The following is a 27,055-nucleotide window of genomic DNA, read 5'->3' on the forward strand; positions in this document are numbered from 1 at the left end:
GCTTCCTTTCCGCATCTAAAAAGCTAATATGGCCAAGCCTAGGCGCTTCGATGTCTTCCGTCGCCATAATACTGGATGACTGAGCTGGCCCGCTAACCTAGACTCAATCGCCGCGATCTAAGAATGACGTCATTGGTTACTATGCTTCTCTTACAAGGGATTAGTAGCCATAGCAGAGAGCTATTGTTTCGATAAGAAGCTTGCCTCTGTTGGTTCATAGTGAAGCTTCCCGTCAACTTGTCAAGTCGGCCCTGCCACCTTGAAGCCCTGTGGCGATCCATATCCCAAGCACGTGGATCTGCACAAGGAATTTGGCTCACTAGTCTGCATACAGCTTAGTACATGCTTAACTTTATCTACTGAAACACGGTCTCTTTCACCCCCCTATCCAACCTCCTAACACAGGATGGCAATCGTATGACACAGTTCGTATCTCGTCTGTGCATGTCTTGGTACGACCACACAACGATGAAATTACGAGCCTACTCGTACGAGCCCTCACGTACCCTTTGGCTTAGCATGACAGTTGTGCGATTTCTTTGTTCTCTAATGACAAGAATGGCCAGGAAGGAAAAAGGAACATCTGTCACATGTTCAAGGACGCTTGGTTTAGTATTTAGACAATTAAGCAAATTTCATTGCATGTGATTGCTTCATTCCGGCATTACTAAACGCATATCGGTGTATACTTATCAACATCCCGTGCAACTGCCATCACAACTATGCAAGCTCCATGTCTCAAGGCATCTCCATCTCATCCGCCTCTGTCTTTCCAATCTTCCCCTCTCATCAACTCGCCTGAGACCCTTTTAATCCGTGTCTTCCTCGTCAGAAACCTGCACGATAGCACTCCGCTCCCTCGCACTACAAATCTTCCTCCTACACAGCGGACAGGAATTGCTGTTGGGCTCAATCCTATTCACCATCTCTTTTAAACACGGCGCATGGAATGTATGGCCACACACCACCTTCCACGCCACCATTGCCGCCTTCCGAATGTCAAACACCTCCAAACAGACCGCACATGCTGAATCGCCCAACGGCTGCACCGGCTTCGCCATATGCTTAATTTGAATACGTGGCCCGGTAGCTTCAAACTGCACATCTTGCAGAACGATACTGTATTGTTGCCACTGCTGCACCATAGGCCCTGGAATGCACCTATCCTTGAGACCTTCCGGCGTAAAATTCTCGATTGCATAAGCTTCCGGGTCCGCCACCTCCTCGAGGCCGATTTTACGGTAGAAGTTTGCAATGAGGTATTGGTGGGTATCAACGCCGAATGTGTACGCTACACAGCGCATAAACCATGCATACATCATCCAGCTCAGAAGCTTCCTGTCACAGTGCTCAAGCAATTCACTTGCCTGGAGCACAACGAAGTCGACGATACCGCGGTAGTTCATGGATGCGCAGTACGTACGTGATTTTAGATCTAAGCGACTTGTAGGATTGGAGAAGATGTAGCATAGCTGCCTGATGCGGTACGAGGCAAAATATTCCAGAACGTCGTCGTAGGGATTGCATTCTGTTTGCGCAAACAGGCTACAGGTATAAGCGACTTCGTGGAGGAGCACCTGAATGGCAGCTAATCCAACGTGCTTATTCTGCTGGCATTCGAGCAACACATCTTCCATGGCGGGAAAGTGGTCAACGTGTTTCCGCTGGTCAATAATCTCATCCAAGTTGCTCGGCGGGTCGGCATAAGGCGGCTGCTCCTCTCCCAGCTCGGTAGCGAAGTCCGCGAGTTGGCCATTGTAGCCGCTCTGAAGCATCTTCAAGAGGAACCTGGTATGTGGAACCATGCGTAGCCCCATGAAAGGTTCTGTGCGTGTCTCTTTATCTTTGAGATAAATGTAGAACTCATTTAGGACCAACAATATTTCCTCCCATACATGATTGAAGAAGTTGGATGGTGTGGCAACACGCATTTGCAGGCGCTCTTCCCAAATGTTCTCTGCTAGTTCTTTAGGTGTAGTCCAAGGTTCTGATCTTTTGTATGCTGCTATATGAAAAATCTTGTCAAAGGCGCAGAAAACCTCCGTACGCGCAGCGTGTGTGTTGTCTGTGGCCAAAAGTAGAATACCGAGGCATTCGAGGGTTTCCTGTCCGAGTGGTTTAGATGCTGTGTACTCCATGTTGGTTGGAGAGAGTTCAACTTTAGGGAGCTGTGTCTATGGAGGGGAGGTAAGAGTGAAGAATGTAAGAGTGAGAAAGATAAGAGTGAAAAACTTAGTAGAGCTCTCGTCACAACCATGTAACCGATATTCAATAGTTTGGTACGCCAAGGGTGGGTACCGTGGTAATGTGGAGGGTATGAAAAACTTTCGTGCGCACACGAAAGAATTCACCTCCTGTACTTCCCATCCATCGAGTGTACAGTTTAGGAAAGCGTTTTTGCTGTGAGGTAGTCAACGGAGGGTCAGATGAAGTACTGTTAAAAAGGATTTGGGGGTTTTTTCTTCGCGGTTGGTGCCTTGGAGTGGTGACGGTATAGGTCGAAGCGAGTGTGTCACATGATATCATATGCACGGATTCTATCTAGCCTATACAGGTGGCACCTCCCAACATTCTACTCGGTAGACCTTTATGAATGTATAGAGTTTTTTTAAAACTAGTATTAGAACTTGCAGTATACATAGAACATATACCCTTGCAGAATGGTTGCATCGGGAACGGGCTACTCGAATATATATCATCTCGTTGCCCGCGACAATTTAATTGCCCGCAATCAACTTGATGCGCAATCATGGCCAAACAATGCACATCAATCACGTCACTAGCCCAATTATTCGAAATGGAAGCCATAGCTCTTGCATAAAAAGTGGGTTGGTATCGTATTACAAAAAGACATTACAAAATTGTTTAAATTTTGAGCATTAAGATCTCCTATCCCCACATTCCAACTCATCTAGTTTGAATGTCTGCACTCAGGCTTTATAGGCAGCGATTCGCCACCAAAGTACACCTTGTTGTACACGTTGTCGCCAGTCCAGGCATCCGAAGGAACCACAGGCGGGTTGATTGGGCCACCCTCTCGCTGCGAGTTGGGGAACAATAGGTTAGGCGAGATGACACTGTCGGGGCAACCCAGCGCCGTCTTGCTGAGGATGGGATCCAAAACGGAAAGAGCCCAAGAAACGCCCTTGGCCAGATTCTCCTCGGTACCGCCAAGTATAAGAGGGGTGATGGAGTTGATACCCTGGTAGACATCGCAGAGCAAAGCCTGCACGCTCAGATTCGGGGTGCCAACTTGCGCGGCTGCAGGCACAATGATGTTGCGGGGGTAGATGTTGAGAAAGCCGTCAACGACGGTTTGAACAGCGCCGTAGGGTGTATCGCGACGATACCAGTCCTCAGGCCAGCGCTCAGGAACGTACTTGAACTCCTTGGTCTTTGCGTCGTACTCCGCGCCAATGATGCTCATGATGCTCTTGTAGTTTGGTACTCCGCCTGCGCCATAAGTTCCGTTGGAGAAAAACTGAGGGTAGAAGGCAAAGGCACCAAGGGAAACGATCTGGGGAAAGGGGAAATAGTAGAGGAAGGGGTTGTTGTTCTTGCTGAAGCTGGCGGACTGGGCGTAGTGCTCGGCCATGACGTTCATGTTGAACTCCTTCTTGGGGTCTTGGGCAGCAAAGCCGACCATCTGCTTCACCAAGCGAGACGATAGATGGTGGTTGTCACCGCAACCGTTGTAGTAGTCTAGTTGATGTGAGCTAATGCATTAGAATGAGCAAAGAACGATAACAACATACCTTCACGATTAGGAGAGACATCAGCCTCAACAACGGAGTGACGGTTTAGGCCACCAATCCCGTTCTTTCCCGCGCCAAGGTAGAACGAAAGTCCATCAAGGTCTCCAGAACCCAAAACAGCAAAAGTCGCAAGGACCGTGGCAAGATCGGTAGCCATGTTGAAGCCTCGGGCGGTGGCAGCCAGAACCTGTCCGAAGTTGACGTAACCATCGCGGGGAAGGTATCCATAATTAGCGAGAAGATTCAAGCCAGGGCATGGACCACGGGAGTCGTTGGGGCCTGGAGCTTTGAACTCGTAGCCGGGCTCGGGGCGCTTGTTGTCTTGCTTGACAATGGCATTGCCGACTGAGGTCAAGAGACCACCGACAAGGTCTCCAATCGGGTCCAACAACCCTGAGAGAAGACCACCCTCAGGCTCAGCAGCGCGGTTCTCCAGTTGTTCGCGCGCCATCTCGGCTCGAAGGTATTCCTCCATTTCCCCACGGGAGTTGGCGCCCATCATGCCGGGGTAAGCAGCGACGATGGCTGGCAGGGCCAGAGTGACCGCTTGAGTGAGCCTCATGATGCTGAAAGCACAAACTGATGTGCTGTGAGGGGAGGAGGAAAGGAGCACTTGCTGGTTGAAGACTTATTGGAGGGCACAGGGCGGGGTACATTTATAGGTCCATCAGGCATTCTACATTTTGTGTGACATCTTACCGTGTTCAAAGTCATTTCGGTAGATACTTTCCGCGCATGTCCACGTCAAGAATGATCTACAACACTAGTCGCCGAAGATGCAGCATACCCTACCACTTGTGCTTGTAGAAAATACCCATCAAGATCTCCATGCAGGACGGGAAGCATCAGATCGGGCCTTTGCATTCGTTACCGATGATGCTAACATGGCTGCGGAGAGTAACAACGACCCAATTACACTTTGTTGATTTACTCGTATTGTACTCTTCTAGCCTGAAACGTGGCTAGTGAACGCCACAGATTTCCGAAAATCTACCTCATATCCACATAAACAGGTTGGCACTCAGCTCAACAACAAGGATGAGTTCCCAGGGATGAATTTGGATATGGCGATGACAAAGGAGGCGCTGTCATTGGCATGCTGTAGTACCTGGTCCATGGTAATAGCGGGCCGACTGGTCTATCTCGCCGGGTGCCGGACAGTTCGAGTCAGTCAAGATGCGGATGATAGTCCGCAAGCCTTGGCAAAGATCCGGGGATACCGAGTCGTGCCTGATGTGAGTAGTAGACTGTGAACATGATGCATTGAGGGAATCAAATCTCACTATATGATGAACGGCCAGACCATGATGATACAGCGATTAGTCTAGTGCTCTTGCACATCCCGGTTCTTCTTCTAGGCAGGTTGGACCTTGTTGCAACTCAATAGTTCTAGCTCCGGTAGGTGAATCATAGTTGCATTCTATTATGTAGCGGAGACTTTGAGCTGGTGAGGGACTAGCTCCGGTTCAATACCATGGCATGCAGGGGGATGTCCAAGTGCCGTGATCGAGATGATCGAATTTCGTCTCTCGGCGATGCGATTTACATAGTGGCTTGCATTTCATGTATTGAAAGCGATTCCTGCACTGCAACTGATAAATGGGCATTGACTAACGTACTTGGTTTCTAGAAGGATGCAACTTATGTCAGTAAGCTGCAGAGGACTATTGGTATACTGCATGTACCTGCCGCTCATAACCTTGGAAGGACGGGCTTTGAGATTCCCGTACAAGGGTGCTCGGACCGGGGATTGTCGATCGGGCGTGAATGGAATCTGAGGCTACTGTATCGAGGTCTTTTCTGAGATGATGCGAAAGTTTACACTTTTGCGTTCTGGCTCGATGCCGTTAGTTCCTTACTTATTAGGTTTGTCTGGTAGCGGGAAAGGAGAAGAGGGCCGAGTTCTGACGTCAATGTGATGCCGCAGAGTAGCTAGACGTGTCGATCACCCGCGCTAGCATCATCTTCAACCCGAACGCGAGTCGACATGGCGGTCTGACTCTTGATCGAAAGGGATGTAACCACAAGAACAGAAATACTGGGCGCCTTTTGCTACTGAAATGGAATATCTGCAATCGGAGGCGCAGTGGCGGAAACGCAAACATATCGATCTAGCATGCCGATCTCCTCTTGCTTATTCTGTCGTTTCTTTTTCACCGGCTTATAATAAGTCCGAACGTTGCGACCGGAAGATACTTGGTTTTTATGCTGGGGGAAAGCCTGGCCTATCGCTACTCTGAGGCGTGAATAACGGTCGCCAACGCTCATGCATAATTTCCGAATACAAGGATCTTGGAAGTCTTCGATGAAAATGAAAAATGGCGTGTCCCTCAATCTGTTATCCAGGAAGTCTGTAGCATGCGCAAAAGGCCTGCGTCAGCAGCGTCAAGGGAGAAGTAGAATGACGAGGGCTCTACGGCGAGGATGAATGCGCGTGTTTCTTAGACATGAAAATTCCGTAGGATCAGGGCCACTGTTCAACACTCACTTCTCATCTATGTAAGACTATCATGCTTATTAATCGTTGAAAACGACAGAAAACATCATTATAAGCCCAATATGCCTTGAACTTCACAAGAAACCTTGTAAAACAACTTTACTCAGCCACTAAAAACAAAAGTTACCCACCTCTACTACCCGAATCACAAACAGCCACTTCCTCTGCACATCTAACCAGGAAAAAAAACCAAGTTTACGCTTCACATCTTCCGGCCATGACTATAGCAGTCATTTCCATCCATCTCAGCGATTCAAACCACCACCCTACTATCGTCGCTGGACCCCCGCTAGTCTACTCGCCAAGTGCATCTTCTCACATGCCTGAGTTAGGTTGAGGTAAGTTTCTGATACAGTTTCTGATACGATATTTATATAACAGCCTCTTGTACTCTCCAACTCAAATTCGACGTACACCCTTGAAGAAGGAGCTTAAGGCAAGCAACAGTGCACTGCGAGAGGCGATATAGTAATCTACCAACATGTTCAGAATATTGATTTGAACACCTTATCACTTCGTAGACTGTTCGTTTGTACGTCACGCGCCGATTTCTAGAGATCTATTGTCATGGAACTCGCGTGTTAAACTGATTGTTTTGTACGCAATCGTCAATGTGGATATTCCAATGTCGGATTTGTGGAAAATACGGGTCAAAAAAGTTATGGATTGTTAAAATAAGTGCTTATGTAGTTAAGCCGGAAGTCATAGTAATGTAGATGGGGTGAAAGAGGGAAAAGGAAAGAGTAAAGAGCGGCAAATAGGATATCAGTCAGAAGGTAAGATGATTATCAACCAAGGGGAGCAGATGAAGTTCTCGGATGACCAATATCAACACTGAAAACGTGTCCCATTGCCACGATATAGACTAATTTACTTCTTCATCGGAACGAATATCCCAAATCAAATTTCCAATCCGTCTGCGTCATGTCTGACTTCAACATCACCATTAGTCAACTATTCAGTCCAGCAAACCGCTACTCGCCATTCCCTTCTTGTCTCCTGACTCACTTGAAAACTTGCACTGATCGTTGCAAAATTTCCACATCATGGGTGCTTCCCAGGCAGCAGCGAGAGGCAAAGTCATCCCCTTTCGGTCCGATTCGCGCTGGCGCAGCTCCGCCATCACTGCACTGTCACTGCTGCATAGTGGACTATGTAGTAGGTAGCCGTGAATGGACGTGAAAAACATGGGGCGTGCTTCGTATGGCCATCAAGCCAACTGAATCATGTGCCGATCGTGTGGGTTGACGGCACACAGAGAACGCGCGTTTCAGTGGCTTCAGACCCCATTTTGAAACTCCCCCAACACCTTGAATTGAGCTCAGAGGTAGAGGAAACTTCGCCTAAAGAGCGTAGCTCATCTTCGGAACGTTCTTGGTTGGACTCACTGCTGAGGCAGATAGTGGCAACGCGGTGTCGTGGCGATGCGGCACGGCGGACCTCGAAGCCCCGAAAAGTCCTACGTAAAACGAATATCAAAGTGCTGAGCATTTTTAGCACAGCGGAAGAAACGGATGAGGCGTGAATTCTGCATGAGGCACAGCGAGAAGGCCCGGAGCGCTGCGCTCTACCGAAGCGGATGATCCCGTAAAGGCACAGTGCCGTGTTGAACCAACATGCGATGACGAGTTGAAGTTGAAGACGACGGTCCTAGTAGCTGTTGGAGATGGCGGCGCGGTTGGTAGCGTCCGCTGTACTGCGCCATACGAAACGGGGCATGTCGTGTCATCGGAGTTGCTGGGAGCCCCTCACTTGACAAACAAAATTTTCTGTGCTGATCGATGGCCATATATGCGACCGCTGTCAGTAGTATGATGTTGGAAGAGAGGAGACGTGGGCTATAGAGGCCATCACTCCGCATGTGTAGGCATCTTTGCCGCAGCAGTGCATTCATCCAACCATGGATGCCACTGTGTTGGCATCATCATAACCGCTGATAGCGCATATCCTTGTACAGAATTCTTACTCCGTAACAAGCGCTCGCAACTTGTTTCAATATCACATCCATGCTGGGTCTAGATGTTTAGATCTGCTGTATGGACTGAAGATTCATCCCCAACAGCCGTTGTGGCGGCCGTTGAACCTACAAGGCAGGCGGCTTACTTTGAAATATTTTAGCCTGTGGCATTTGTCCCTGCATGGTCGCATGAGCGTTGTCTAGCCTTCTCGGATTGTCCAATAGCCATACGTGCAACCGCTGCCGTGATGAAGAGATTGCTCAATGTCACCGTGTCTCAGTATGCGATATTGGGTCGTCACGTGGGCCACATCTCACCTCAGCGCCAAATTCAGGGATGCAGTTGGTGAGGTGGCCACGTGCATCGAGTGAGTGAGAGAGTCCAGTCGCGTGGTTGGCATTCGCGATGGAGTTTGTAGTGGCTGCAACAGGCACAAAACCCATTGTCCATGCGTGGATGACAAAGAAGAGTAAGCTGCAGTAGTCGGGCGGCAATTAAACGAATGAGAAAGATATGGTGATGTCAAGCACACCGAGTAGGTGGAAATGCATCAGGGATCCCAGTCAAGTGCCCCCGGGTAGTGTAAATTACAAGTGTAAGAGAGCGTCACAACGACCAATACTTCTTCACAGAGATGCGCGCGTTGGGCTGAAGATATTGGCTGATGTGCTATTGAAGCTGCCGGCACGGCGATGAGGGTGGTGAGAAAGTTGTGAATGTCTAGGTGAGGTGTAGCTCGCTTGGCAGCGCTTATGGCTTCGGTTGTTGGCGCAGCCGAATGATGGCTCGGTGGGCATTAGGCGTGCAGAGCACGAGCTGCGAGCGTGTGCGATGTGGGAGTCCGAAGATACCGACATCGCGGTTCGAATTTCGGGCTGCGAAGGAGGCAGCAGCCTGTGACGTCTAGGGGTCTTGCAATTGCACGCAAGACGCAAGGTATTCTAGGCGAGGCTGAACGGGCCTTTAGAAAAAGCAAACATGGTCGCAAAAGCACGCGCACATGCCGCTCTTGGGCTTAATCGGGTTGGTTAAGAAGGCTGTCTGTATTTTGCATGGAGTCATGGCGAGGATACTGACGATGAGGTGCTGCGTGTGATAGTTTTTGGCGAGGCAGACTCTGTTGGTTCAGCCTCATGGAAGTTTAGCCGGGGAGCTACGACACAGGCCGGGTGCGAGTGGGATGCCGGCGGGCTAACTTTAGCAACGGGAAGGAACAGCCCGCTAGCCTTGTTTAGACCTGCAGATGGCAGGTGCAGCCCGTACAACTGCCCCGCGCAAGATGTGAAGATGGAGACAGGCATGTGCTGACCGTGAGGCTGTGGGTTGATGTCGGATAGGTGAAGAGCAGAGCAGGTTGGTGTCGAATATAGATTGGCGCACATGAAGTAAGCGACGGGGTGTGTGTGAAAGTGCTGGGGGGAATAGTCCAAGGAGCGGCAAGTGCTTCGCTGTGATTTACTGTTGCGGTTGCGTACTCAGATCAAGCCATGCCGCTGGCGACAGGCATTACCTGCAGCTGGGAGACTCTGCTGGAACTGAGATGCCGCTTGAATCCTGCTTCATCCCAAGGACCTGTCTGCGGGGACACCGACAATCGAGGAGAAGGATGAGGAGGAGCGCGGCACGTCATTTCGGAGAAAGCGACATGCGGTATCCTCAGCATGCAAAACGGGCAAGCCACGGCCGTGAATGACGATGCACGTAGCTGGAACGTGGTGTTGATTGATGGAAACAAAGTCGTGATCATGTCGTCCGGCCTGACTTCGGGACCAGTTTCTAACCTCGAGGCTGGAAGCAGTAACTAACGTTAAGTTTGGCTGGCCACGGCAACTGCCATGCCGCGATATGTGGACCTGACGGCAGGCGCTCTCGACCTCACGATATCTTAGTGTCTTGTACGCTCCAAAGCTGACACTGGCCCACCGCTGCAACCATGCCTTGACCTGGCCATCAACACCATACGTGTCTCGGCGCAAACATCTTCATCGGATTAGGTCACAGTGATTGCGCGGGCCGTGACTGAAGTGCAGCCAAATCTCGCCCTTGCAATCGCTTCCAGCCACATGCATCCAACCCATGCTACCCACACCATCTGGAGCCACACGGCATCCTCGCACGCATACCGACGCCTGGGACCTACTCATCCGAAGTAAGCAGTGCAATTCAATCCAATCCGAAGACTGTGATTACCGGCTATATGCCATGTTACGCCATGCTCCGTCGCCTGCACCTGCATTTGGAGTCTCACAGCATCGGCTTCGAGACCTTGTCCAGCATGGGAAGCACTCGAAAGGATGCGGCAAGTTACAGTAACTAGACCTCGTCCTCGGAGCATACTAGGCTGCAAGTGGACCGCTTATCTGATGCTGGCCTGCAGCCTCGTGCGCCATCTTGAGACTGGGACAGATGCCGCTCGCTGCGCTTGAGCAGAAACAGAAAATGCTATGGGTTTGCGCTCAGATTTAGTGCGAGAGCGTGATGCTCCTCGCACTCGCACCGCGAAAGCCGCCGACCGGGCCAGTGCGAGTGCGAGCACGTCTTGGCTGGGGTGTGGGCATTTTGAAATAACAGCGTGGGCCGCTCTCACACCCCACATTAACTTACTGTACGCGCCAGCTCGCAACCAACATGTCCCGCATATCTTGACCTGCTCCACGGGTTTCAATTCGCCTGCCCATGTAAGCCTTTACCATAGTTGCCGGGATCTATCCTAATTATCCACCCTCTCGGTTGCAGATGAGCTCAGCACACGGTGATTCAAGCAACGGTGCTGGCCCGACAGTCAGGCTCCCGAACCCCCATAATCCGCGATGCAGCCGACAGCCATGGCCAACCTAGAGGCGGCTCTATCGGCTGGGCTCACTCTGATGTGCAGCGGTTTGGACGCGTAAATGCAGGAGAGCTTAAGCCCAGAAAACCGGTCAAGGCTCTGACGTGCTGCCTACTGCCTACTGCATCTATACTGCGTCTGCCTGTCTGCGTGTCCAGCAAAACTCGTTGACCCTCATCAAATTTCTAGCCTCCATGTCATGTACGAGTGGACCAGTGAACCAGTGTCAATCCGCGGCCAGAGTGCACGCCCATGGTGCTTCGGCGCGACTCATTTGCCTTGTGCCTTGGAAGGCTGAAAAGCTTGGTGGTCGTGCTCCCAAGCTTTGCGCGAGCGGCCACGCTAGCAAAGTTCAAGGCCTCCCGCCTCACACGAGTAGCCCTACGCCCATAGCGCGCTGCCGTGTGGAGATTGGGTGAAGAGACAGGGACTGCGGGACAACCTGGCTGCCGCTTCATGTGCCCCCGGAGCGTCTGCTTACCGTGCTTACGCTCTGGATATTTGCACCTTGGCGAATCAACATGGCAAGACCATGGCTGTAATGCCATGCAGCAGAAAGTGTGCGTTACAGCTTTGGCCGTTGGAGCCATCGCCGACTTGCTATTCGGCGACAACATACGGTATGGCAGTGATACAGTACATGGCCGTCGTCCTGCGTGCTGCATGTGTTATAATGCACCGAGGCCTCTGACAGGCCTACACGCGAGGCTACACATCTGCCGCTCAGCACACCTGACAGTCCCCACTCGGACATGTCTTCCTCTGCAGGGGCGAGGGTTGCGAACCCGTGCGAATCGTGCGCCTGATTCCACTGCCTTACTCACCACCCTTCGATCGCCTTCTCTGCAAGGGGCATGAGGTATCCATGACAGCATACTTTGGTCCTGCCTCGTTGTCTGGGTAAGCAGGCAGCATGGTGCGCCGTTGCAGGAAGGCTGAGCGCCGTCATGCTCCACGCGAGTCGCTATTTCGGGTTCTCCATGGCTCTCTCCAAGCCACGCTCCTCTTAGTACCCAGTGTCAAGTTTGAGGCGGGAACGGTCCGCAGCCTGGCGTAGCGGTGCATTTGGACTGCCCACTCACCATGCCTCTCTTGTCCCATTTTTGGTGCGCGGACGCCTCGTCGCCCAATGTCACTGACGGAACCGGTTCGGTTGCACGCCCGCAGCCATGCCCGTGGGCTCAGGCGCTCAGGCCCATGGAGATGCCATGAGATCGGCCAGTGCACCGCCTATGGCGGATCCCTGGCAAGTTCCATGTATACTCCCTGTAAACCGGGCTTGCAGCGTCTATTCTCCTCGTCACGACCCAAAGCCCGTCCTCAAGTACGCTGCTCGTTCGGGGTTGGCCCAGGCACAGCCCGCAGATATTTACGGTCCCCTCTCCACAAACCCTTCTGGGCGTAGCATATCATCACTACAATTGTTGCAAATGCCTTGATTTGGAACGGCTTTAATTCCCATTCCGGCCTACAACACACCACGTCCACTAGTCTCCCCGGTCGACGGTTTCTTAACTCGACAATCCGTCGCCCGATCGTCCATCTCCATCCCGTGGGAGCTACGCCGACTCGTCCAAGACACGAGGACTGCCTCATAGCCGACTGCCACCACCAGATCTGGAACTATTAGCACGCTTTGGCCACATCCCCACTTGAGCCTCTGATCTCTCTTAGCCCCACCATCTCCAGTTCAGATATATACCATCCGCCGCCTCGTCTGCCAGTCATGTCCGAACCCCGTGAGACAGGAGGCCTCCCATTGGAACATACCACCAAACAACTACAGCATCCCCAAGGCAACACTACACTTCAACCAACTTCAACCAGCGTCGAACAATACCAAATCCCACCGCCATCAAACACTAAACGTAAGGGTGTAAAGATTGTTGGTTCTCGCCGTCGTACTGGAACCACCGAACAGGCAGCGCCCAGCCCCCACACCGACTCCTCCCGCTCTGAACAACGGTTGGCTTCTAGCTCTACGAGCATGGCGTCCCAAATGTCTTCAGTCCACTACACCAGGACTGGTCGTATCAGTAAAGCGAAGAAGGGTTTGAAAGTGCACAACTGCGACTGTGGAAGATCATACACGCGTGCAGAGCATCTCAGGTCGGCCAAGCCTCGCTTCCAAGCAGGACTCAACTAATGCTTTGCTACAGACGACACCAGAAGAACCACGCACAAGATGATGCGCTCTCATGCGAATTTGCTGGTTGTGATAAAGTTTTCTACAGAATGGATCTCCTGCTTCGGCACCAGGAGCGGCACAACGACCCCGGACACGATTCACGCCAGCAAAGTCAGGAAGTTTCTCCGCAGCCTGAATCCATCCCCATTTCCATCCCAGATCTTGAGCCAGTCACAATCAGTGCTACTGCAATTCCTCCAACAACATCTTACTACGCGCCCGTATCTCCCATGAACGAGTCGGCGTCACTCTCAAGGTATACAAAACCAACATTTCGTACTCCTCGAACGCCTCAAGCTCTTTCATCAAGTTTCAATCATTTTCCTTATCCTTCCAAGAATTTTACGTCCACCCCCAAGTGAGTTTCATTGTACATCTTGGAGCACATTTCCTGTCTCTTGATCATTGTCATATTTCATTGCCGATACAAATACTCATACATCTCTCAGTCACTCCAAGGGCCACCGTTCGCAATTTGCTCGCCACTCTGGAGCAGTTTCGATGCCAGTCGACGCCATGACACCCGGTCTATGGCACGAACCTTACAGCCCCACACCGGGCTACTCCTCTTCTAGCGGCTACGCTTCACCGATCGCACCGACCGACTTTCCACTATACGGCCACGCCCCTTACCATCGAACACGCACTCCCTCAAATGCATCATTTATAGATCAACCATGGTCTTACCAACCGCGATCGCCTGCCTCAACAACATCGAACATGGCTTTTCCATGGCCTCAGAGCGACAAGGGATCTACTGCCCCAGGCCTTGCCTACATGAACGTGTCTTATCCGATGACAAGCATGTCGATTCCTACCGGCATCGATCCAATGGTTGGGTATGGACACTTTGGTCCCAAGACAATGGGACAGAGGGACGAAGAGGAGGGGGCGATCCTCTTCGGAGAATATGGTATGGCTCCAATCGCGCACACTTATCCGTTTGAGCAATATCTTGACTATTACTGGAGGCTCTTTCATCCCACTTTCCCCGTCGTCCATAGATCTACCTTTATGAACCCGTCGCCGATGCTGCACGCAGCCATGATCTCAATCGGTGGTCACTACTCGAACGACAAGGGCGCCAAAAGGAAGTCTCGGGACCTCCATGATCAATGTATAAAGCTGCTTGAACGGGTAAGTTCTATGCACAATCACAAGAACATCAGCTGACGTATAATAAGAGGGATCACGAAGCTATGACCGACCCGGAACGGCTATGCGATTTCCAGGCAATGTTTCTTATTGAAGTTTTCTCCCAATACCGCGCTCGCCGGTCTGGAAAATTACTGTCGTCGAGGTTCGACAAAGTGTATCACAAAGCCGTCGGAAACTGCAGGAGCACGACTTTACGGTTGCGCGAACTTGTCTCAACTTCTACTCAGCTTGAGCATACAGCATCGGACCGTTGGATACACTGGGTTGAGTTAGCAACCTGGCAACGCTTGCTGCTATCTTGTTACGTTCTGGCGTTCCAACAACCGCTTCTCCTCGCTCGCGAAACTTTACACTCGCTTATTGAGAATACTCGCTTTGAGATTCCATTCCCCGAACATACCTCCCTCTGGGATGCTACAGGCTCGGCCGAGTGGGCTGCAACTATACTGGAACAATCCTACACACCAACATACGTTTACGAAATCACACCCGAGTCAACATTAACCTCTTTGGACACTTTTCAGTCTTCCGTCTTACTTGCAACGCACTACAACCTCCACGAGAATATTTCACCATACATCTCCTCCCCAACCGTGCCAGATGTCCAACATCTTCTGGACACTTCTCCAATCATCAAAAGAACACTACTTACGGCCAAACTTGTGCAGGTAACGCCTTTACGCGCGTTGATTGCTGTTTGGGGCGAGTCATGGATTCTTTCCGAGAAAGTCACATCTCCGCAAGTCTTTAACGCAATGAAGACAACACTCCGAACATGGCTTGCGCAGCTATGGTCTTCCAACGAATCAGAAACTCCACCAGTCAGAGAAGCGTTGAACCTCTCTGTAACGATCTTGAGAGAGGCGTTACAAGATCAAAGGGACATGGTAGAGCTCGAGATGGGAACAGATATGGGCATCTTCTTCTCTGGATTAGTCTTGTGGGCCATTACAGTCTCATCGGCGGCTCGATCGACAACAAATCCATCGTCAACCCAGGCAGTAGATCGTATGCCAGTATCTACAGGGGTAGGTGACCTTGCCTTTGGACTTGCTCATAGTCAACCACAATCACCTATCATCGAGGCAACCCCAGAGAACCCGCTCCTATCACATGCACAAATCATTATCAATACCATTTCTTTCCTCTCCGACGCGATGTACACGTTCTCCGATGTGGTACCTGTACAGCAGAGTCAAGGCGACCAACTTCGTCATCAAACTGGCTGTGTAAGTCTGCTTCTCTGGATCAAACTCCGCCTACGAGGCATACCTCTAGAAGAACCAAGCAGCGGCGTCGATACTTGGTCTTCTAAGCCCGGTGAAAGCCTTGGTGAGCTTCTTGACGGAATCATTAGCTCAATCGAGCGAGCTCTGGATCGCGGTTGGAGTGGGTGGGGTGTCTAAGCTTAGCCGCTCACCCCCTCTTTTCTGTCTGTTTTTTTCTCATTCCATGGCCGCAACGTCTTGCATGTAACGTTATGAGTTTTCTTCTCTCCACTTTTGTCTTCTTCATCATTTCAGCTTCACTGTACTGGGCATAGCGATGCATTAGGACTGGTCACTGGGCACACAGACACGATATCATGATTGCTTTCACGGCGGATACCCCCTGTTACTTTCCACTTTTCCGCACTCATATATCCCGTTTGCTTATTACAAGTAAACACACTTTTTCAGTCGTGTTATTTTTCGCATCGCATGAGTAAAATGACCCTTGTTGTTGTACAATTAGCTCAGACATTCTTTGTCGCCAATAGGTCTCGAAGAACATCCATATTTGCATACATATGCTTTTCCAACCAATGGTCTTGGGCATCATCCTACAGGATGCAGCTTTGCTGTGATGTTGTGATGCTGTGCCACGAGTCCGCAGGCAATGTGACGTTTTTTGAAACAAAGGTAATATAGGCGCATGAATGCAGCGTGCTGGGAAGGGATAGGGCATGTACAAGGTACCCGGCACGTGGTCGGTGTGTCTTATCTCGCTCCTTGCGTAGGATGAAATGTGATCCTGGGGGTGGAGGGAGGTGGTGTTGGCTGTGAGATCGGTAATATCATACCGGTGGGTTTTTGGACGGTATGCATGTGCAGTAAGCCCACGTACGCATGAGCTTGCTACGTACCCCCGAGCGCGAAAAGTCATGGTTAGGAATGCCATCTTGCCTTGGGAGTTGGTGTCAGAGTTTAGTAGTAAATAAATTAGATGTCTTGTTGAGTAGGATAACTGTTCCCGTTTTCCTAGTGAAAGAAGCACGCTCATGCGCTTTCCATCTCTACGTCTGCGCTTATGTTCCTGTACTGTACACCGTCTCTGCACCGCCTCCATCCCAATCCTGCAGGTTTCCCAGGAAGAAAGAGAGGGAGAGGAATCATGATGTCAATCCCTGGCTCAACTATATCTAAATTTCTGTTCTCAACAATCACGATGTTCCTGCTGTGACTACACGATAGAAAATGAAAATCATTCAGCCTTTAATGTCGTAAATCGCCTGCACGTGAAGTCGAATTCAGCTGCTCAGTCCATCACAAGAAAATCGCAGGTTGGCAAGTGGCAAAGTCTCAAACCATCACAGTCAAAGTCACAGCACAAGAAAAAAATGTTTAAACGTTCCGAATCCAATTCGTCATGAATGCTATATATTTACACATTTCAAAAAGATCTGTCCAAGCGCTGATCTCGCAGCCACTGTACAAGAGAAAAAAAGAATACAAAGAATCCACAGAATTCTCCTTGAAGAAAGGGGGGGGGGTTTCGCTCTCAGAGCCAGCAAACAAACAAACAAACAAACAACAGATGAATGTTTCCAAAACACCAGGTTATATGCAATAGATGACAAGTCATCGATGGCTCTAGCTTACACTAGAAGTGTGAAGTGAGACGCTTACAAGTTGAAAGCGCGGGCGTGGCGGCGGGTCTTGCTGCTGGTGGTGGACTTGAGCCAGCTGATGAACTGGTCAATGGTGAAGCTCTCGGGGAGGGAAGAGCCGGAGCCGGAGCCAGTGGAAGGAGTGGAAGGAGTAGAAGGAGTAGAAGGAGCAGAGCCGCCGTTGGAAGGACCGGAGCCGGAGCCGTTGGAAGGAGTAGACTCGACAGGCTTGGAGGGAGCAGCAATGGGCGAGGCGGAAGCAGAGGCAGAGGCAGAGGGAGAATCAGCGGGGGTAGCAGGGGTAGCAGGGGTAGTAGAGCCGGAGCCACCGCTGCTGGAAGCAGTCCAGACCTTGGGGCCGGGGATGGTGTAATCAGTCTTTCCGCTGTAGATGTCGAACTTGACACCGGGGTCAGTGGCCTTGTAAGCCTTGGTCATGTCGACACCGGTAGCAGGGAGGGCGACGGAGCCGCTGCCAGTGACCTTGATCTGACCACAACCATTGTAGAACTGAGCTTTTTTTTCGGCTGCAGCCTCGTGAAGGCCGATGACCTCAGGGCGGATGAGGTAGCTACCGGGCTCGAGGTTGGGCAGGCTGACCTCGATGAGTCCCTTGTTGGCGATGAAGTTCTCAACTCCCCACTTTCCGCCGGAGAGACCATCCTCGTAGATCTTGGTCCAGACGGCGCCCTCGCCCTTGGAGTCGGCCTTTGCAATGTAGACCATGACGGGACCCTTGTGGGAGGGGGCGATCGGGTCGTCACCGTCGCCGGCGGAGGAGGGATCGTTGTGGTGCCATTGCATGCCGACCTTGGAGCCGGCGGCAACCTCAACCTCGTCGGAGGTGGCCTTTCCGCCGTTGCAGATCATGGCAGTGGAGGTGACATCGAGGATGGGGTTGTTGCCGTTGGAAGGGGTCTGGACGGCGAAGTGCTGGCCCATGTTCTTTCCGTTGATGACAAAGCTCTGGAAGGTGGTGTGCGCAGCGGCGAGGTTGGCAGCAGCCAGGATGATAGCAGACTTGGCGAACATGATGATAGTGTTGGTTGTGTTGGGTTGTTGTTGTTGTTGGTTGGTTCAAGTAAAAAAGCTGAGAGAATATCTTCAAAGATAGAATTTGTATGAAAGAATGGTAGACGAATGGATCGAAAGTGAGTGTGATGATAAAGAGAGAGTGAAAGTGAATGTCAGCTTCAAGCTTGATGCCCTTCAACTGTTGATGGCACATGTACCTCTTATACTTGCCCGCCTACACGGCATGGCCGCATTCTGACAAGATTAGTGCCCTCAGTGACAGGAAGGCTGACCATGCCAAGCTACACGGAATCCGCTTTCTGTGGACTGGCACTCATCATCCATCAATCTATCCCACGCCTACTAGCGCTAGATGTGGAGACGAGCCTCTCGCTAGCTGCCGCAGAGCGTTGGATCCAGGCTGGTTCAGGTCCCTGGGCCCATAATATGTGATGACTTATTACCCGAAAGAGATTTGGCAGCGTCGCTTGCATGCATCTGCCCGGAAAGGACCTGCACGAAGTGCGAAGCGTCGAATCAGTATCCAATTTTGTGGGAATCGTGAAACCACGTCCAAAAAGCTTGAACAGTTGCCCGACCTTGCCCACTCCATCGGCGTCAAACGAAACTTCATGCATTGAACCGCCAAGGGTGGCTCCGCTCATGCCGTCGCTGCCTACAACCGTAGACGTGCTCGTAGTTGATTGTTTCCATCAATGCTGAACGATTTATCCTTGCTGCTAAAACAAACAAGCACAATATCAACAAACTCCGAGGCATTAACCGTCCTCACTGCGCCTTCTTTGCCCGAACCGGGGTGCTCTTTCAATCATTCCACCCTGGATATGTAATGACGGACTTGAATCGAAAAACAATACTTCTAGAACCAGCTCTGCGACGGAGAAAAGGAGCTCGGTGAGCGGCAAGCAGTGGGGTGAGTTATTCCACCATTCGAGACGGTATGAAACGAACTTGGAGTGGGGGAGATTAGGGGACCGTGCCTGCCAAGACAACGGGTGGTGTTTCGAGCCACCCGAGGCTCCTCATCAAAGTACCAAAACCACACTTGCTTGTGATAGTTGGTCTGAATCGTGACGTCTTGTTTGTTTCGACTTGAATCGGGGTTTTTTTTCCACCGGCTATACTGCCGTGCGTATGTGCCATCCTGCCTCTGCTTCACAGTACGGTGGAGCGCTCCTTCACTTGACGCTGAAGGAAGCGACACAGTATTTACAGTGCTTATTGACGCTCGCCCTGAACGGTTGGTCCTATTGTTAGCGAGTCGCGCCGCAAAGCCGCGGTGGTGGGTGGATGTCCCGTGGCGTCTATGCATCAATAAACCGCCTGCACTGTGATGAGCCTTCAATCTCTGTGCCGGAATTTGTGCAACTTCCAGATGTCGCGAGATACCTCAGACTTGCTGGTTCCCAACATGTTCTATGAAGAGTTCGGACAGATGCGGACTGCTCGACGACGGATACGAGCTCACGGATAGCTGAAACGGTGATGTTCGTCGGAGTAGGTTGTATCATTGGCAATGCAGGGCGAGAGTGGTCCACGACTCGGTCTTCATAACTGTTAGGCGCCAGCCATGCTTCTATGGCTAACCATGCATTGCTCATTATTATTATAGTATAAATAAAATCCATCAACTTGGAAACCGTTCGCTCAGACAAGGAACAACCCTGGGATGAAAACCAGTGCAAGCAGCATCCAGCTCCGACATCTTGGCTGCAAGGCTGCCGCCCCCTTCTGACTCGTTGCTTTGGCCTGTCCGTTTAATCTACTCGAGCCAGCACTCGCGTCAGAAGTACTGGTCACACTTTGACTTCGCGTCGTGGTAGCTGGGAACAATGCAGTCCTAGTGCTACGACCCGAGATTCCATATATTAACTCAGTGGCTCCAGGCGCCAAACTTATTGTTGTTCTCCCACCATCTCCATAGACAGTAATCGTTCCACCAGGCGTCAATGTCTGTCCTCTGATGATGAAAGCTGTGCCACCCCCAGACATGGCGGTGAATGTCTCAGTGCCGATAGTGAGCAAAGGAGCATTCGTAACGATAGGCTGAGCAAGAGCGGATATGAAACTTGTTTGACCGTCGATGACTAAAGCTGTAGCTCCTGCGGCGAGTGAGATTGTTGTTCCTGATACCACTACAAAACCACCTGCGGTGAGTAATGCTGACCCGATCACGTAAGCTGTCCCGGTGCCCGGTAGTGGTCGAAATGTTGCGTCTCCGATAGTCAGAAGAGGCGCAGTTGTTAACGAAGAAGGGTTTGCCAAGGCCGAAGTGGCTCCATTGATCACAACAAAGGATGCGGACGGCGCGAGTGATAGCGTAGTGCCCAGGGCTGTTATCGCTGGGCCACCTGGGATCAGTGTCTGACCAGCAACTACAAACGTAGGGCCAGAGGGTTCTGACAGTGCACTAAAGACATCATTGCCGAGTGTAATAGCGGGAGGGGCATTGGCCTGTGTAACAGAGCTATCAAGTGTGAGCGTGGCACCGTTGGCAACAAGGAAGGACGCTGAAGGTCCAAGCGACAAAGTTGTTCCTGAAACTGTAATCGCCGAGCCTCCTGGGGCAAGAGTCTGCCCGGCAACGACAAATGTGTTTCCCGAGCTGGGAAGAGGCGAGAAGACGTTATTGCCAACAGTGACCGTCGGTGGCGTCGCAACTGGCACGGTCGCGCCTTTCAATGTAGAAGTTACTCCGTTGATAACCACTACACCTGCGGAGGGCGCAAGTGACAACGTAGTCCCAGGGACGGTGATTGCAGAACCGCCCGGGATAAGTGTCTGGCCAGAGATTACAAAGGTAGGACCCACGCCGGGATTGTTCTGATTGCTACCCCCAGTCGGCCTAGCCTGTGCTGAGATTGTCGAGCCGCCCACTACAATCTGTGGTGGATTGGTAGCAACTGGCACTGGCAGAGCTTGAGTAGAACCTGCAACGACTACAAAGGAAGCAGACTGATCAAGGCTAACGACTTGGCCACCAATAGTAGCTACACCACCCGGCGTCAAGGTCTGACCTGGTTCTACGAAGAATTGGGTAGCGGCGTTTGCGGTAAATGTAGAAGAGCCAATCATTAAGACTGGTGGCGGCCGTGGCGGAGGAGCTTGGGGCAGCATACTGGTCATACCATCCACAATAATAGCCGTGGCAGATGGAGCAAGCGAAACAGAAGTTCCACCCCCTATATTGATTGCGGGGCCTCCAGCTTGAAGGGTCTGCGAGCCCACTACAACTACTGAAGATGGCCCTAGTACAACGGGGTTTGTTCCAATCGAACCGACAATAGTGCGAGTGGGCTCGGGAGGGTTCAGGATATTGTGTCCATCGCCACTTCCACCGCGTACTTGAGTTGCAGAAACCGGTTCGGGCCGATTGTTTGGTTTGATGCTGGCGGAAGTGGGCTTGGTGTTTGGGAGATTCCAGTCAGTGAGTGCAGCGGGGGGGGATTGTGGAAGTTCGTCACCCCAGTTGTTTACGATAACAGGGTGGTCGTCCCACCCTAGAACAGACGACTCGACGTGGATGATGAGTGGGTTCAAAAGAGGCCGGTTCCGATAGTATAGGTCGACCACGATTATAACAGTCACCACGGCTTGTAGCTGTCCAGCGTCGCATGCCGACTGCGGTATTTGTTCGAGGAACCCATCTGGCAGTGGGCCTGTTGCAGTACTTTCATCTTGGATACCCTTCAACCAATATGGGTAAGCTTGGACAGAACGCAGCTGTACGGTCTCAGTCTTGTTTCCAGACTCAACTTCGTAGGCCGTAAAGTAGACAAAGGGAGTAGCAGAAGTCTGGGTCTGAGTAATGTTTGGCGCAAGAGTAATAGTGGCAGTGGCCGATGAAAAAGTTTCCGGGTTATACACATCGTATAGCGTGGCATCCGAAACAGGTATAACATTGCCCGCGGGGAAAGGAACGATACCAGAAGACCGATAAGCGATAGATGTAGTCGCAGCAGTGGGTTTCCCTGTGTAAGCCTCACACATCGTGATGGTGTAATCGTATTCGGGATAATAGGACTCAGTAACGGTACATGACCAATCATGCTCTAATGCAAAAGACGCATCAAACGGGGTCGGATTGGGTACAAGAGTATATGACTTCGTGTTGGTGAAGTTCAATATCTCGGTGGTCATCGTTGCCACCTCGTAGCTATAAGTTGCGGGAAACCAGTAGTCCACAGTGGCATTGGGAATGTTGATCGTGCATGCTGCATTAGAAGCAAGAGTAGTGAGCGTTGCAGTGTCATCGATGGGAAAGGGTGCTATTGACGGAGCACCAGATTGTGACAGTGTTATATCAAGAGGGCCGTTCGATGTTGCTAACGCTGTGGGGTTCGAAAGAATGGACAGATCCTGTGGTCCAGAAGTTGACGTGACGGTCGGTTGCGTGACGGCATACTCGTCAGGGACTCCGGCACCAGAGCTGTTGAGGCTCTGCAGTGGTTTCTCATAAGAAGCAACTGGAAGATTTCCTAGCAGTGTTGCCGAAGCAGTCACAGACAACGTTGTTGTGAAGGTGACGTTGGAATAAGGGGCTTGATGGGTTGATTAGCACGCAACGGTACAAAGCCACAAGGCTGGATAGGAGTGTTTTACCAGCGCTACCGTGGCGAGGGAACACGGCTCCCGTTGCAAAAGAAGCGAAGAATAGCGTGCCAAGGGCGTTGGATAGGACCATATCTACTGTAGGTTGCTGCTCAGGCACTCACTTTGCAGACAACGACTGTCGTGACCCCCAAGCGTCCCGAGAGGATGGTGGACAGACGATAGTGCAGCTGGGCCAATCTGGGTGAGCGGGTCCAGTCATTATTGACCTACCGACGGCACAGTTTGACGATGGCCCAAGAGAAAGCTACCGGAAGATCATCGCAACAGGAGCTAGGAGTGAAGACCCTGCGCGCAGTCCAACAAGTCCTTGTACGACGCATCCTTTTTCGTTCCAATACGGACTAGATTAGGCGTCCAGTTTGTAGGCGAAAAACGAAATTACCAATGGCATTGTACAGGGCCTCGCAGAACATGATCCTTTTGGTCCTTTCTACGTCAAGGGCGGGTGACATGCAGGTCCACGCCCTGCTCTCCTGATGTGTAGGGATAAGCCACTAGAAGCCGGCCTGCCTTTCTAGGCGTGGGCGATTGTTTGTAGGTTATTGACACGGACACGTGCTCACCCCACAGTACCGATAGGAATCCATCGATGTTGCCCATGGCTACCTACAGAGTTCAATAGGCCATCTGAAAAGTAAGGATGACTAGAAAGACTAGAAAGAGGCTTGAAGTCGTTAAAAGCTTCGTCGCTGCTCGGTCGGGTGAGACGCACCCGTTCCGCCCTCGCTAAACCATGCCTACGACCCGACAGACTACTAGAAGTTGGTTTAATTGTACATCATGCGAGGCCAGCGGGAGGGCATCATACTGTCGATTTGCGGCTCTCGCATTGATTGACACGCCACGTTAAGAGGACGCAGGTGAGGTGCAGAAACAACGCAGCATCCAATCCAGCACTATGGAACGAATATGCCGGCTTATTACTGGGGTTCTGCCCGCCTGGACTGTTGAGCATGCTGATTGCGTAGAGGGATTTGGGAAAAGCGTGCCGATCTGCCAGACTAGGAAAAGAAAAGGGCAGCGAAAGCGAGTGCGCAATGCGAAGGGTGAAGGGCGAAGGGATCTAGAACTATTGTTTCAAGCTTGCAGTGGGAGTGGCTGGCGGAACGTCCGGACTGGGGGCATCGTACGGTGGCAGCAGCAGCGCCACGGCGGGCTCCACGAAGACTGCGGACGCCCCCCCCCCCAGATTGCGCGGGCAGCGCGAACCGTTCTCGATGGCTCTATGGGATGAAACGAGGGGTCGGAAGGGTGGCAGGCGCCCTCACAGGCATGATCATATGGCTTCATCTATCCTGCTGCGGAAGAAATGCCGGCTGAAAGCAACGGGAGCATTAGGGCACACGTCGTGCGCAACAGAAGAACAAGCTCGGCGCGCGGTTCAGCGTAGGGTAGCATGGTGACGGCGCACAACAGACGGCGCACAGGGAGGGCCCGCTGCCGCTCAGAATGTTTTGGTACGTCGCAGCAGACGGTGGGTGCTGATAAGGTGAAAAGAGCCGTGGTGGTGGCCAAGGGACAAAGTTTGTTAGTTAGAGGCATTTGTGCAATATAGCCCTGCCCTGCTCTCGGCTGAGGGTTGGTTGCAGGGTCCGGCCAATCTGGGTCAACTCGATACCAAGTGCTTTTGCGTAGGGTTCCTCGGCCTCCTCGTCTCTCCTCATTTCTCCATCTTGTGTCGCTGGCGGGGACAGACAATGCCATCCGGTGATGCCGCTCGCTTCAAGACTGTGGTTGAGTGGCTCCAGTTGCAGCTTCCACGCCGCTTAGTCACGGAACATGCTCCCTTTGCCAGGCCCTCGCGCCTTCCTCACGACAACATGCGCCTTCCTCGCCGCCACGCTGTTTATGCCAAGCCACGCCGACTATGTCCAGAAGAACATCACCAAGACGCCTAACTTCAAGCTGCTGCCGGATGTCGCTTCGGTACCCGCGCCTGTCTCGGTCGCGCCAGATCAGAGCTGGATGGGCATTGATGGCGCATGGAACACGTTCAGTCTGCTCGTAGGGGACCCCCCGCAGAGTGTACGCGTACTCGTCTCGACCGCCAGCCAGCAGATATGGGTAATCAACCGCATGGCCTGTATCGCAAACATCACTGATCCAACCACGGGCGCCGTAACCGCCCTCGACGTCTTCGACTCCGACTGCGAGAACAGTCGTGGCTTCCTGTACAATACAACCACCTCACACCTATGGCACCAGAAGGGCTTCTACCAGCTGTGGATAGAGAAGAACCTGGGACTTGTTGGAAATGGACTGTATGGATTCGATTCGGTGGGTCTGGGGAATGCAGGCAGCGAGGGCCCCTACGTAGCCAACTCCACGGTTGGCACTCTCGTCACGCCAAACTTCTGGCTCGGCCACATCGGCGTGCATCCCAAGCCTACCAATTTCAGTGCCTTTGAAGATCCTGTCCCCAGCTACCTGTCCGACCTCTTTGCGCAGAAGAACATACCTAGTCTGTCGTTCGGTTACACAGCTGGTGCCCAGTATCGTAAGGCGACTCCACGCGCTGACCCCAACACCACTGACTCGTGTGTATGCAGATGATCAGACGATCCTCGGAAGCCTTACACTTGGCGGCTACGATGCCTCTCGCCTTATTCCCAATGATCTCACCTTCATCTTTGCACCTGACAACGAGCGCGACCTCGTCGTTGGCCTTGTTGGTCTTGAGGCCAGCACCTCTACGCAGCCGCACATCGACCTCCTCAAGAAGAACAATGTGGACCTTTATATCGACACCACCATTGCAGAGCTATATTTTCCTGTCGAGATATGCAAAGCTTTCGAAGATGCCTTTGGACTGCAATACAACGCAGCCACCGGTCTATACCTCGTCAGCCACACCCTTCACCAGACTCTTTTGGCCCAAAACCCAAGTATCAAACTTACACTTGGCCAAAAATACAGCACGGATGCTACTGTGCAAATCACATTGCCCTATGCTGCATTTGATCTCGAAGCATCACCACCTTACAGAGGACTAACAAGCAAGACGAAGTACTTTCCCCTTCGGAGAGGCAACGACACGCATGAATGGGTGCTAGGCAGGACTTTTCTACAGGAAGCCTACTTGACTGTTGACTGGGAGCGTCAAAACTTTTCAGTGTCCGCGATTGACTGGACATTTGGCAAAGCACCAGATATCCTCCCCATTGTCTCGCCCGACTATGCGATCCCACATGCCACCGCTGCTAAAAAGAACCCTTTAGCATCAGCAGCGGTCATCGGGATTGCAGTTGGAGCCGGCTTCCTGTTCGCACTAATCGTGTGTGGCATTGGATGGTGTTTCTGGCGAAGGCGGCACAACCGCAAACTAGAGGCGATCAAGGCCAAGTACGAAGCCGAAGTTGCTGCGGCTGCCGCCAGTAAGATGGACCTGCCCAAGCCCGAAGAGCCCCCGATTTCACCGATACGCGAGCGGGAGAGGGACAGTGCAGAAGGGAGGATGGTCTTTCCCAAAGCCGAACTGCCGGGCAGCTCGACTATGCATTATGAATCGAATTGGTGTGCTAGGGATAAGGGGGCCATTACTATCAACGAAGCAGACGGAACTGAACGCCAAATTTACGAGATGCCCGGCGATATGCCGATGCTCCAGGAAGCAGGCGGCCGTGAACTTTCGGAGAAGGAATCTATGGTGGTGCGGGAGAGGAGATACAACGGCGTCGACCCGACGGGTGCGCCTGATGTGTTGCCAACAGCACAGGATGGGTCACGCAGAATTGCACCCATCTCGGCCTCGGAGGTGTCGATGGTGAGCGGTCGGCTTCCCACGGACAACGTATCGCCCGTGACGCCGCGCATGCCTAGAGATGGTGCCTTCTTGGAGGCATCGGACACATTTTTCCAACTACCGCCATATCGCGCACAAGAAGCAAGACTGACGGATGCGGACGACGAGGCACTTTCGCCCATCTCGCCACTGGAAGGGTCCACAGACACGTCCAGAAGGCGGTTTTCTTACGAGTCTTGAGGGTAAAAGGTTGATTATGGGGCGACATGACGACTGGCATTTACATTGTTTGGCGTAACTGGCGGGGGTCTGTTTACCATGGATCAGGCGTTTGGGATGTGATACCTCAGAATCCTGCACGTGCAGGTGGAATACCCCATCTAGACAGTCGCGCGTGAAGTACACACGT

General features: G+C 51.9%; 6 protein-coding genes across 6 annotated transcripts; 2 read left to right on the top strand and 4 right to left on the bottom strand.

Annotated features, from left to right (window-relative positions):
* Positions 1-809: 809 nt before the first annotated feature.
* PtrM4_061060 (HRD1, HRD ubiquitin ligase complex, ER membrane component) lies at positions 810-2,138 on the bottom strand (the record flags this gene model as incomplete). The annotated part of the gene is made up of 1 exon (XM_066105527.1): positions 810-2,138. The coding sequence occupies one exon, from the start codon at positions 2,136-2,138 to the stop codon at positions 810-812; it is 1,329 nt and encodes a 442-aa protein (XP_065964154.1).
* A 773-nt stretch (positions 2,139-2,911) lies between these two features.
* PtrM4_061070 (Peroxidase-2 domain containing protein) lies at positions 2,912-4,317 on the bottom strand (the record flags this gene model as incomplete). Its single annotated transcript, XM_001932856.1, has 2 exons — positions 2,912-3,702; positions 3,756-4,317. 2 exons carry the CDS (start codon positions 4,315-4,317, stop codon positions 2,912-2,914), a joined length of 1,353 nt encoding a protein of 450 aa, XP_001932891.1.
* A 9,427-nt stretch (positions 4,318-13,744) lies between these two features.
* Positions 13,745-15,792, top strand: PtrM4_061080 (uncharacterized protein; the record flags this gene model as incomplete). The annotated part of the gene is made up of 2 exons (XM_001932859.2): positions 13,745-14,365; positions 14,413-15,792. The coding sequence occupies 2 exons, from the start codon at positions 13,745-13,747 to the stop codon at positions 15,790-15,792; spliced, it is 2,001 nt and encodes a 666-aa protein (XP_001932894.2).
* A 1,478-nt stretch (positions 15,793-17,270) lies between these two features.
* On the bottom strand, positions 17,271-18,287 carry PtrM4_061090 (endoglucanase B; the record flags this gene model as incomplete). Its single annotated transcript, XM_001932860.1, has 1 exon — positions 17,271-18,287. One exon carries the CDS (start codon positions 18,285-18,287, stop codon positions 17,271-17,273), a length of 1,017 nt encoding a protein of 338 aa, XP_001932895.1.
* Positions 18,288-20,047: 1,760 nt separating this feature from the next.
* On the bottom strand, positions 20,048-22,974 carry PtrM4_061100 (DUF3494 multi-domain protein; the record flags this gene model as incomplete). Its single annotated transcript, XM_066105528.1, has 3 exons — positions 20,048-20,055; positions 20,204-22,831; positions 22,893-22,974. 3 exons carry the CDS (start codon positions 22,972-22,974, stop codon positions 20,048-20,050), a joined length of 2,718 nt encoding a protein of 905 aa, XP_065964155.1.
* A 1,709-nt stretch (positions 22,975-24,683) lies between these two features.
* On the top strand, positions 24,684-26,886 carry PtrM4_061110 (Asp domain containing protein; the record flags this gene model as incomplete). The annotated part of the gene is made up of 2 exons (XM_066105529.1): positions 24,684-25,401; positions 25,454-26,886. The coding sequence occupies 2 exons, from the start codon at positions 24,684-24,686 to the stop codon at positions 26,884-26,886; spliced, it is 2,151 nt and encodes a 716-aa protein (XP_065964156.1).
* Between the last annotated feature and the right edge of the window lie 169 nt (positions 26,887-27,055).

The sequence above is a fragment of the Pyrenophora tritici-repentis genome, chromosome 2 (genome assembly GCF_003171515.1).
Source record: "Pyrenophora tritici-repentis strain M4 chromosome 2, whole genome shotgun sequence".
NCBI classification, from domain to species: domain Eukaryota; kingdom Fungi; phylum Ascomycota; class Dothideomycetes; order Pleosporales; family Pleosporaceae; genus Pyrenophora; species Pyrenophora tritici-repentis.